This window comes from Talaromyces rugulosus, chromosome VI, assembly GCF_013368755.1.
Source record: "Talaromyces rugulosus chromosome VI, complete sequence".
Classification (NCBI taxonomy): domain Eukaryota; kingdom Fungi; phylum Ascomycota; class Eurotiomycetes; order Eurotiales; family Trichocomaceae; genus Talaromyces; species Talaromyces rugulosus.
The window spans coordinates 196,121-208,150 of NC_049566.1; the positions used below are offsets into that span (position 1 = coordinate 196,121).

The window sequence follows — 12,030 nt, forward strand, 5'->3', positions numbered from 1 at the left end:
CCATCGTAAATCATAAAAAGAAATGGATGGTATTTAATTCGTTTTTATTCTATACCGAATATCACCTAGAATTCTTTTGCGTATTATAGTTCTATTTGTAGAATTAAACGATAATTTAAAGACTGTTCAGATGACGAACAAGAATCAAATTTTAGATGGCTTATTTTTGCTCTACCTATATTAAAGCAGTGTCCCCGATTCAATAAAGCAAGATAACACAAGACTAAAGTTGGCACAGCCATTTACCCAAGCCAAAAGATAAGGATTGAGAAGTAACGAACTCGGGGATGAGATACTAAACCCGACCGTCCTTATTGGGTAGTGCCAGTTTCAGCGTCAGTCTGATCTTCGGCCTTTTGACTGTCCTTGACGCTTTTCCACTCCATGAAGATAAGTCCCAGCGCACTCAGACACGTAGTAATGAGCGCCACCCTAAATGTTCCTACAATGGCCTCATTGTATACATGTTTGAGCTGTTCCAATACTGCGGGATCCGTGATTCCCAACTTTGATGGTGCAGCCGTCGCTCCGGCATCAACAATTGTCTGAGGATCGACACCAAGATTGTGTATACCTCTAAGACCCTCAATAAGCTTGGTGGCAAAGACATTTTGAGCAACGCTAATGAAAAGGCTGCCGCCAAACATCTGAGCAAAAATAATGATTGATGTCCCAATGGGCACGTCGGTGAGAGGAAGAACGGCCTGTGCCTGGATAATCGTTTGTTGCATGCCGATTCCAATACCGACGCCGAAAACAATCTGATAGCCGACCCATTTGCCAGTCGTGATGTCAACCGAGTAAAGGGTTAGAAGCCCAGCACCGATAGAGCCAATGACAGTCAGCCCATACATGAATGGAGCAGGGTAGCCCTGCTTTGTCACCACTCCTCCTGCAATCGTCGCTCCTAAAGTGAACGAGATGAGTAGCGGCAACGTATTCACGCCAGCTGTAGTAGCAGAAGTACCCCGAACGACCTGGAACCAGATGGGGATATAGTAAATATTGACAAAGAATGCCGCGCCAACGCACATAGAAAAGTATGCCGAACTCGCAATACTGCGCTGTTTTATGATACGTCCTGGTATGGTAGCATCTTCGCCCACAAAATACTGGACGACGGCAAAGGCAATCAAGAGGACACCAAAAAGGGTTAGTAGAGCAATGATGCGACCGTTGCTCCATGGATATGTGGTTCCTCCCCAGAACAAGGCGAGAAGAATACAGATGACGCTAGGCAAGAATAGAAGCGTGCCAATAGGGTCAAAACTCTTGATCTTCCGAAGCAAACCGGGATTTTCCTGCGTAAGATCGGCTTCCTTTTCCGGCAACCTAAGGAACAGCAAAATCGAAGCAGCAGTTATACCGCCAAAGGGCAGGTTGATATAAAAGCACCATCTCCATGAAACATGATCGGTAAAGGCACCTCCGAGTAACGGCCCAACAATGCTGGCAATGCCATATACCGCGCCAAAAAGGCCCGTGTAAATGGGACGCTTGTCGAGTGGTGTTGTGAATGCCAGGATAATCAACGAGCCAGAGAAGATTCCCGCTCCGCCAATACCTGCAATAGCACGGGCGACAATCAGGGCAACCGAGTTAGGTGCCACGGCGCATATGAGAGATCCGAGTTCGAAAAAGAATAGACAAAGTAGGAAGACCCATTTCACGCTGAAAGTTTTGTAGAGGCGGCCCAAGAAGAGGGTGAAGCCGCAAAATGTAAGCAAGTATGCAGAGCCGTACCAGCCAACATCTGACAAGGCTTGGAATTGGTCTGTAATTTTGGGAATCGCTGTAGCGATGATGGTGTTGTCCAGTGAGACGCAGAGAACAGCAAGTTGGAGACCACCCACTATAGCCAAAAGCCTGAGTCCTGACGGGTATGTGGTGTTGTCGGCGGCTTCGCTGGTGGCCAGATCGACGGGCAATGATGCGTCGAGTGCATCCTTTTCGTTGTTCAATTCCTCTGCCGTCGTCAAATTGTTTGCGTGGTTGAATCTGTCATGAACTAGGTCATTGTCACCACTCAAGGTGGCAGCTTTGCTGTCCGTGCTGTCGGGGGTGCTCATGGTTGCAAAAAAGTGTGATACAAGCAAGATACGCAGTCAAACTGAGAGAATGGTTGAGAAATCTAAATAGATCTCACCTGCTTGAGAAAGTCGGCGCCTTTACCCTAACCCTTCAGTGAGGTGAGGCCGTCAACGCTTTAAAAGGGGACTAACATGCGCAACTCTTGGTGACAGTATCAATGCATACATAGTTCATCGGTAAGGGGCCCTGCGGACGAGTTAGTGCGTGCTGCCCAGCGGACGATTTGGTGCGGACAACTACGTAGTACGAATTCTAAATAAGTGCGGGTGGGGACGATCTCCGAGTGGATCCGACGGCCGGCCCCACCTGTCATATGCAAGTCGCTCGACGCGGCGACGCTATTTGGACGTCAACCCCTGCGTGGCTGAACACACTTGTAATAATGGAGGGGCTTGTAAATTGGTTATGCTCCGGTATGTATAACATTGAAGATTATAGTGGCAGCCTCGCTAGACTAACCACTTTAGTTGAATTCTGTAAATTTTAAGGCTATCTTGGACAATGCATCGGTCAGTTCCGGCCATGAAACGCAGGCGACGGAGCTGAACGAGCCTATAGATGGCAATTTTAAAATGAGTGTAATAGTGGAGATGGCGGACAAAACCTGCTACAGGACAGCGAAGGAAACAGCTTCAATCACACAAGTACAGTTTTCCATACGACTTCTCTATACAGATACCTCAGCCTTGTTCCACTTGACGTTATCTTTATAGTACCCCTTGATGACATTATCACCCCAAACCTTGCAAGAATCGGCAGGCCGAGCCGCCTCCTCCGCAGATTGCGCAGGAATTTTGGAGCTGACCAAAGGCGCCATAGGGACCCCCCAGTTGGGTCTCCCAGTAAATAACACCGATACTCTGTCGAGATTTGCCTGGTCTCCATGCGCTGTTACAACGCGATGAAGTCCTGACTTGAGGGCTCCGTTGGTAAAGATCGGCATGGTGTCCCCGAGATTCACAATCATGTGTCCAGCCTCTGGGCGAACCCAGAGCCATGAATCTTCAGTGGGCGTATCCGAGTTAAGATAGACAGCATCGTCTCTGGGAATTTGTAAACCGCTTACCCAAGTAAAGAGCATGGAAATGCTGACAACATCACGGTGTGCAAAGACACGAGGACGTTCGCGCATACCATTGCCATCGCCTGTAGGGGGGTATCTCAACACTCGCAAGAACGAATGGGTTGGTGCTTCAAGTTGGTGGGTGTCGGTAAAAGTACCGGGTTTGAGTTCAAGTTGTTGCTCGAGAGCAGCGAGAATAACAAGCTCAACCTTATGTGCTTCTGTTTGAATATTCTTGAAGAGGTCTTCGTGAGGCTTGAGCCAGCTGGGAAGCTCCCATCCAGGTGTCGGTTTTGCAAAAAGCTCATCACGAGGAATCTAGACTAGGTGTAAGCAGCTATTTCGAAAATAACCAAGCGGCAACAGCCAAAATTGGAATAACTACGTTGATTGATTCAACAAATTTGGCAACTCCCTGGCCATCACGAGCGGATGATGTGTAGCCACGGTCCAGAACACCTCGCTCTTCGCGTTGAAGAAAGAGTTTCTTGTCTTCTTCAGGCAACGTCGCCATGATGTGCTGACCGAGGTTGCGCAGCTTACAGGCACTTTCCCAAAGGTTTCGACCAAGCGGGTGATCCATCAGGTTCAGAAGAAAGAATCCCGTGCGAGCACAAATATCAACAACGGTCTTTGTCTCGGCTTCATCTTTTCCCATAAGCTTCGAGATGGAGACCCTTGGCAATTCGTAGGTCGGAAGATGATCCGGTAAAGGGATGGGTTCAAAATTGGCTGGGTTGAATTGCTCAAGTGTGACTGTAGCCATTATGACTATTGAATTAATAAATCTTAAGCAGCTTACACAATGAGAGATGCTGATATTTTTGTCTGTGCTTCCCTTGCTCATCTGGGAGGGAGTAAGCAGGGATATAAATCGTTCGCGACCGATTACACAGTAGTGTTAATATTTTGAATCGGCGCGTAGTAAGCCCGAACCCCTCATTTTATCTCGTTCATTGACTTGGAATCATATGCGAAATATTGAATGGCCATCGAGCGGAGAGCTTGATGGTGAACTGTCGCTTTCAATTCGGGGGGGGCTTGTAAGGATACAGAGTAGGATGCATCACATTGACACGTCATTCTCTACCGAAAACGGTCGAGTTCTGCGCTTAGATGAAAGGCGAGCTGAAAAGCGAGCTGAAAGTCATTAACGTATTTCACCACCCATCCGACACACACCTCCGAGCTGATCAGCGGAATTCGCATACAAATTAGCAAAAATACCAATATCATAACTTAGTAACCATAATGTAATTATAATTTATAGCTTAAATCTTTAATATTATATAAGATCTTTTTATATTAACCCTTAATTGTATTAGAATTTATGAAAAGAATTTATAATATTTTTATTCATTTCTTTATAATTCATAAATTAATTTAGATCATATTAACTGATACACAAAATTATATAATAATATATCGAATAAATATTATAGCAAACTTACAATTCGTTTTAATACTACATTTTCATTTTTCTTAATTTGTATGCGAATTACCCTGATCGGCTCGGTGGTGTGATCGGGTGGGTGGTTACAACGCCAAGAAACAAGTGGAGCACTATCTACACTACATTCGCATGAGAGTTGTGAGCCTCACGGTCGATTCGTAATTAAGGGACGGATTTGGAAAGTAACTACGAATTATGTATTTAGGGACCGGACTCGGGCCAGACTTGGACCAGACTTGGACCGGACCAGACTCTTGCGAGATTTCGGGCGAAAATCAACTGCAAGTCCGCAGCCTTACATATAACAACTTGCAGTCCAACGTTTACACGATATTCGGTACAAAACTTGGTATGGTGGTCTAATGCAGCTCGTTTCCTTAGCGATGCGACGCTGACAGTACAGGGGGTTCGATTAGATGTGATCGAGCTTAAGGTTATCAGGGTCGCCGAAAGAAAAGTTCAATATAATGAAATGAGGCACAATCAGAACGGCGAGGACACCAAGTCTTCAAGTTCTTTGCCTCAATTGGGAAGTGTTGATCTCCAAGTATCTCACTCTCAGAGACGTACTCTTCATCATGAGCACACTTATCACACTCATCACAGGTAATAGAGAAGAACCAATCCTGCATCTATCTGACGACAGACTTTACTGTGACGATTCTGACGAGAATCAGGTGGCAATCAAGGGATTGGATTCGAAACTGCCAAAAATCTCGTTTTCTATAGCTCATCCTACCATGTTATTCTCGGTAGCCGCGACTTGCATCGCGGCGAAGCTGCCATGAAGATGTTGTCTGCGCTTCCAGACATCAAGGGGACTGTGTCGGTCGTTCAGCTTGATGTGACGGATGATGCCAGTGTTGATGCTGCTGCAGCTTCCATCAAGGATTCGTACGGCCGCCTTGATGTTCTGGTCAACAGTTCTGGCATATTTGAACCTGGCAAGCCACGAATTGTTGCTCGCAAAATTTTTGAAACGAATGTCGTTGGGTACATAAATGTCACCGAAGCTTTCTTACCGCTTTTGCATGAAGCACCCTCTCCGAGATTGGTATTCTTATCGAGCAGCCTAGGATCGCTTACACACGCCTCCAATCCTGAAAGTAGGTACTATACACCATTGGGGACCGAATATCGTGCGGCCACTGCGGCGCGCAACATGATTATGAACCAGTATTGGGTGCGTCTTCAAAAGGAAGGCAATGGACAGTTTAAAGTTCATGGAGCCGATCCTGGCTTGGTGGTTACTAATTTGGCTGAAACTCCGGAACGGTTGAGGGCTCGAGGAGCAGCTGAGCCAGATGTCGGAGGAGAGCGTGTTGCTTCCATCATTAAAGGGGAGCGTGATGCCGACGTTGGTCTTGTTTGCGGGGTGTACGGGGTATCACCTTGGTAGTTGTTCGTGTTAGTGTGTATAAATCGTTCAAGTCAGTATTAAATATTACTTATTAAGGACAACACTTCCTTGGGGTAGCCTCCTGAATTTGATGAAACAGGGCATGTAATACCAATATCAGAAATATTCCATAAGTTTGTAATAAACCATTTCTCATAAATACATCATACAACAAAATATAAATCAAATTTGACTCTGATAAAAGCCCACCTGCTCAGAACGAGAAAGATCACTGCACTACCTCGCTCTTTAGAACAAGCAGTGCTGTATCCTAGGTAAGCTGAAGTAACCAACACTCATCGTCGATTATTACTCCTTTTTATCCCACTTTGAGAGTTGGTCATATCTGCAACGAATTTAGCTAGAGTTGCATTGATCCATGTAATAGTGATGGAAGCCTTGACAAATATCAAGGCGCTGGGAGGGGCCGCGTACTTACCGATTCTTGGTAGCGATTGGTGTTCTATCAGGAAAATATCGCTCGACAATTTCTGTCCACTTCCTTCCATGGGCTTTTACAGCATTTTTCAACATGAAGTCCTGATACGCATCGCTGTTTAGGTACTGCAGTGACCCTGAAAGCGTTGTGCAATGTGTTTTCCTACCTCGTATAAAGACCATCTGCCGCGATTGATAGCCGGCTTCTCAATTTCATGCCACCGTCTAGCACATTCTAATATCGCAAGTGAATTAGCAAGCATAATTGAGCAATCATGAAAGATTACATGGAAACGGCAAGCCTGGTGCGATTAAACAACTTACGGTCGGGTTGTCTTGTTTGGACATGCTGTGCTACGCTCGCCCACCTGCAATTAGTGGCCTATGTTAGAATGTACGGCACAAAGTGTAACACCGTATACAAAAAACTTACTTTGTATCTAAAGTACGTACTGCCTCATGGAGTAGCTCAATTTCTCTCGCATCCCAAGATCCCTTTTTTATGTTGGGCGCCAAACAGTATGCCCATCTTTTGCGGCAGTCTTTGTTTGATCTGCCCACTAGCTTTGTGGCGATTTCGTGCCAGTTTATCGGCTGCGTTGTAGAAGCTGAGAAGGTGAGACTAAGCCGTTCCAGAATACACGAGCAACGCTACCGATATATACCTACAGGATTGCGCAGCCACAACCTCTCGAAGAACCTCATCTTCCTGTTTGGTCCAGATTTTAACGGCTTTCATTTTTGCAGACAGGATGTAACAATTAGATAGCCCTGTGAATCTCAAGCAGTCGCTCCCAAATCTCGAGTGCGAAGATGTCGTTGCAGGTTCGATTGGCTCTTTCAGCGTCAATAGATGTGAATAGGCAACGGTTTTTCCAATGAGAGAACAAGCACATGACTTGTTTCAAGTGTATAACTAACACAAACACGTACAATTGCTTACGTCCGGCCGGTTAGTCCTAATAGGGCCAATACTACCATCTTACGAATCCGTTGCTTCACCGCAAATACGATACATATACGGCTACAGGGGTCTTGTTACATACCCGCCAACCGCAGATTTCGGAGGTAGATATCAGCACCGAGCAAGGCCGAATAGGCACCACCGACTCCGACCAAGTTCTGGTTTGTTAATTATACACGTAAAATGGAAATAAGCCGCAAGATAAAGGATAAAGGGCCAGCACTTTTATTATAGATGTGGACTTCGGGCCAAAGACTTACAAGGATACACACCCTACCGAAGGCACCTAACTATAGTTATCCAACCTCACTACTCGTAAATTACCGGTATCTGGCCTAACACGCCGTTCTAGAAATGTGACTTATGCCTTGGCCCTCGCTTTTCTTAGTAGGCAATACTGTACAAGCGGTTTTAAGAGGAAATGGCACTGAATTTCTCGCCAGCACAATTAAACCTGGTGACATGACCACAGTAACAGTGGACAGTGGCCACAAGGTGCAGGCCAATCTGAATAATCTAGGCCCTGGCGAGGCACCAATTTCGCCTGTATGTAGTGGAACACCACAGCCATTAGATAAGGATAATCATATCATTACCCTGGCCAAGCCCTGCTGGAGTTATCCTCCTGGCCGTTAACTGCGCTCCTTCCGCGAGTCGCAGAACTATACACTACCCGCCAGCATAGAAGGGCTTCCCTCCACTCATCAGGCATGAAACTCCAAGGAATCAATACTAGGAAGTAATCTCCCGATCTGTCCTGTGTTGGGACTGGTAAGTCATTCCCGGGTGTAGGAAAATAGTTCTCTGTCCTCCACGTTTTTCCACTTGACTTCGATAAGGGATTCTTTGTCCTCATTACTTTCAATGCTGTTGATAATTTCACATTTTTCGACGACAAGTTCATATTCATCTTCCCGGTCTTCTAGGCGATATTTGGTTTTCCTTCGCCCTAGTCTTTGCTTAACGTACTCATCTCGACTAAGTTCCGGTCTGTCTCCTTCGAATTTGATGCGTAACTTGTTGCTAGCCCTCTCAAATGAGAACTTGAGCTGTATGTCTGCCATAAGGACCACGCCTATCTAGTAAGCTTCATTTCATACCCAACATACTCAGTGAATGTACGTACTGTTATAGCTGTTGCGTAGTCGAATCTGGCCTTTCTCGTTTTGTCGATGGGTTACGAATAACTGAGCATCAGTTCTAGTGGCTGTTGGGGGAAGGGGGTGAAAACCCCACTTTAACACTACGTGCTTCTCAGGCGCCAATGTCAGCCTGTTAGGCATTAACGCATATTAAGAAATACCGGGTTTACTCCGCACCGCTAACGCCTGGAAATATTTCCTACTCACTCAAGTAGACGCGGAAATAGTAGAACTACTAGTAGGGGGGAAACTCAAAAACCAACCATGGAGAAGGGCATCTCAGCGAAAGATCCTGGGCTTGGGCTCATAAAGCATACTAATCGAATGTTGTCCAAGTGGTAACACGAAGATGTTGCCTGTCACATCATGCTTGCGAACCTGGCCCGCTCCCTGCGAAATACCCGCGAGAGAACACTGTATTCGATCTACATATAATGGATATTTCAGATAACGACTATATTCCGTGGCCGTTTCCGCTGCATTGGATGAGTCCGAACCGACTGTTCTAACTCACCGGATTGTGCGGCTGGAGCAAGAAAATTCGACTCCTTCGCGCTGGGCAGCTTGATTCTGCCAGGCAGATTGAACAGCTGGAAGAAGCCAGTTCACGCTTAAGCCTTGAGAATGAGAAGCTACGGAGACTAATCGAGAGTCAAGTTAGCCCTTTTGGAAGCTCAACGGCCAGAGATTCCTTCAACTGGCCTCAGCTTTTCGAGTTTCCCCATCACTCACGGTCCCTGATGACCGAAAATGCTTTTATCGACGCGGTGCCGGAAAATCCCACCCCCCAAGGGGGGGTTGTACTTCCACCACCGGAAACTGTGGGGTAAGTTGGGAGGGTAAAACTTCTCTGTATAGAGGACGACAAGACCATCCCTTCACCCGCAAATAAAAGGCAAGATAAATATAGCAGTCCGTCCTTGTAAGATCCGCAATGACTCCTACTACCCATTAACAATCTATTTCATATATCTATCAACGTCCCTTTAACATGGAAGCAAACATGAATGGCGCAAATTCTAGTGGGCTTAGCAATTGCCCTAAGACCCCGGCTCCTTTTCCCACAAATTGGATACCTGTGCTTGAAAAGCTAGCATTCAGCCCTCACAAGATCGACTTCGTTTGCATTGGAGCCGGTTTCTCGGGTTTGACCCTTGCATACAGGTGGAAACATGAAGGAGCCAATGAATTCATCAACCGGAGAATATCTGAAAAGAACCACGACGTGGGCGGCACTTGGCTTGAAAATCGCTACCCAGGGAATGCGTGTGATGTGAGTTCAACCCTAACGATATCAAAGGACTAACCCGTCGCAAAATGTTGTGTCTATAGGTCCCCGCTCATATCTACACATTTACCTTCGAACCAAATCCAGACTGGACATCGTTCTACGCATCTGGACGTGAAATTTGGCAATACATGAAGCGGACGACGGAAAAATATCAGCTCGATGAGCGTGTGCGGCTCAATTCCAGAGTGACCTCCGCCATCTGGGATGACGCTGCTGCTAGATGGAAAATACGAGTAGACCAGGGCGGCAAAATCATCGAAACTGAAGCCCATATTCTTATCAATGGTTCCGGCATTCTGAATAAATGGCACTGGCCCGACATCAAGGGGTTGAGCTCGTTCAGAGGCAAACTTGTGCTCAGTGCCGACTGGGACGAAAGCTTGGACTGGGAGGACAAAAGAGTCGCACTGATTGGTGGCGGCTCCTCTGCTATCCAGATCTTGCCGTAAATGCAGCCTGAGGCATCCAAAATCGCCACTTACATTCGTTCTCCAACATGGATCACGTTTAATTTTGCCGCGCAGCTTACTTCGGACGGGGAGAACTTTGAGTATCCCGAGAATGATAAACGATTGTGGAGGGAAAATCTGGGGGAGCATTCGAAACTCCGCCGCCATTTTGAGCATGAATTCAACAAGTTCTTTCCGTCATATTTGGCGGAAGGTGCCCAACAAGCCGAGATGAACAAGCTTTTCAGACAAACCATGGAGCAGCGCCTTAACCATAACGCTGACCTCTGTGCAAAGCTCATTCCGGATTTCGGGATTGGATGCCGACGGATCTGCCCAGGTGATGGGTACCTCGAAGCATTGCAAGAGAAGAATGTACGGATTGAATTTTGCTCGGTGGAGGAGATCACCCCAACAGGAATCCGAAGCTGTCAAGGCCATGAAGAATTCGACATCGTAGTCTGTGCCACCGGGTTTGATGTCAGCTTTGTCCCGCCATGGGAGATGATTGGGAAAAATGGGGTCTCCCTGAGGGAGCAATGGAAAGATGCACCCTATGCGTATTTCGGTATCTGTACCCCTAACATGCCGAATTATTTCATTTACAACGGTCCTAATTGCCCAATTGCGCATGGAAGTTTGATTCTGGTCATCGAGTGGTTCACCGATTAAATACTCAAACGGTGCCAGAAAATTGCTACGTCAGATATCGGGTCAGTGTCTGAGATCCCTGGGTTGGATTTTGTTAGAAGAAGAACGAGAAGGTCTAATTGATCGCCTTTGTAGGTTTGTTGTTGTCGACGCCCAAGCAACAGATAACTATAATGTCTATTCCATAGAGTTCCTCAAGAGAACTGTATGGACGGGTCGTTGCCGGTCCTGGTTCAAGAATTATCAGATCGATGGAAGAATAACTGCCATGTACTCCGGCAGCGGTCTCCACTACAAGGAAATCATCGAGAGCTTCCGAGCAGAGGATTTTGAGATCGAGTATAACAGCCCCAACAGATTTCGTTTCATGGGCAACGGATTAACCCTTCGAGAAGAAAGTGGTGGGGATTTAAGTTTCTACCTCAATAAATAGGCCCAAGAGACAGTCGAATGCATGATATTTTGCTCATCAAATGTGGCTGCATTGATGAGTTGGCTCAAACTGGTTTGTATACGGTGGGTTCTCGTGGATATATTATGGGAAATGCTAGACTTACGCGGTACTTGTTTTCAGAAACAAAAATAATCAAACACCTCTAATTGAGGACCTTCCAATTTGGAGGGTTCAATCTCAAAGTTGGCGTAATCTTGACTCTGCTTACTGCAGCCCAAGTCTATATTTCCGAAGATACTTTCGTGGGGGTAAGATTTCCGGCTGATTTTCCATGCCTCGTTTGCTACATTCTCATTGGATAATTTCCTCTGCTGCAGCAGCGTCAAACATGATGTATGTTCAAGTGGTGGGCTTCACCCAAAGTGCCTATTGGAATACTATGGACACGTACATCGCCAACTCTTTGATCCAGTTGTAACTGTCGGACAAAGGGCTATTTGGCATGAGTATCTTCAACGTGCAAAATATCTACCCAACATTGTGAGTACCGTGACTTATGATAAGGCAGTCAAGTTTTCAGAGATTCATAGAGATTCTTTTTTCTTGTAAGACGTTGGGGAGTGTTCCTTCTAGTCCCTCGTTTGGCATACCGATATACCCTCTACTCTCAACAAATCTCGGAGTCTTCGAAGTCT

The 12,030-nt window shown here is 46.2% G+C and overlaps 4 protein-coding genes across 4 annotated transcripts; 2 read left to right on the forward strand and 2 right to left on the reverse strand.

Moving 5' to 3' along the window:
- Nucleotides 1–311: 311 nt before the first annotated feature.
- TRUGW13939_10407 (uncharacterized protein) lies at nt 312–2,069 on the reverse strand (the record flags this gene model as incomplete). Its single annotated transcript, XM_035493519.1, has 1 exon — nt 312–2,069. One exon carries the CDS (start codon nt 2,067–2,069, stop codon nt 312–314), a length of 1,758 nt encoding a protein of 585 aa, XP_035349412.1.
- Nucleotides 2,070–2,758: 689 nt separating this feature from the next.
- On the reverse strand, nt 2,759–3,920 carry TRUGW13939_10408 (uncharacterized protein; the record flags this gene model as incomplete). The annotated part of the gene is made up of 2 exons (XM_035493520.1): nt 2,759–3,472; nt 3,540–3,920. 2 exons carry the CDS (start codon nt 3,918–3,920, stop codon nt 2,759–2,761), a joined length of 1,095 nt encoding a protein of 364 aa, XP_035349413.1.
- A 1,265-nt stretch (nt 3,921–5,185) lies between these two features.
- On the forward strand, nt 5,186–6,006 carry TRUGW13939_10409 (uncharacterized protein; the record flags this gene model as incomplete). The annotated part of the gene is made up of 2 exons (XM_035493521.1): nt 5,186–5,213; nt 5,285–6,006. The coding sequence occupies 2 exons, from the start codon at nt 5,186–5,188 to the stop codon at nt 6,004–6,006; spliced, it is 750 nt and encodes a 249-aa protein (XP_035349414.1).
- A 3,547-nt stretch (nt 6,007–9,553) lies between these two features.
- TRUGW13939_10410 (uncharacterized protein) lies at nt 9,554–10,962 on the forward strand (the record flags this gene model as incomplete). The annotated part of the gene is made up of 3 exons (XM_035493522.1): nt 9,554–9,823; nt 9,883–10,242; nt 10,297–10,962. The coding sequence occupies 3 exons, from the start codon at nt 9,554–9,556 to the stop codon at nt 10,960–10,962; spliced, it is 1,296 nt and encodes a 431-aa protein (XP_035349415.1).
- Nucleotides 10,963–12,030: the final 1,068 nt, after the last annotated feature.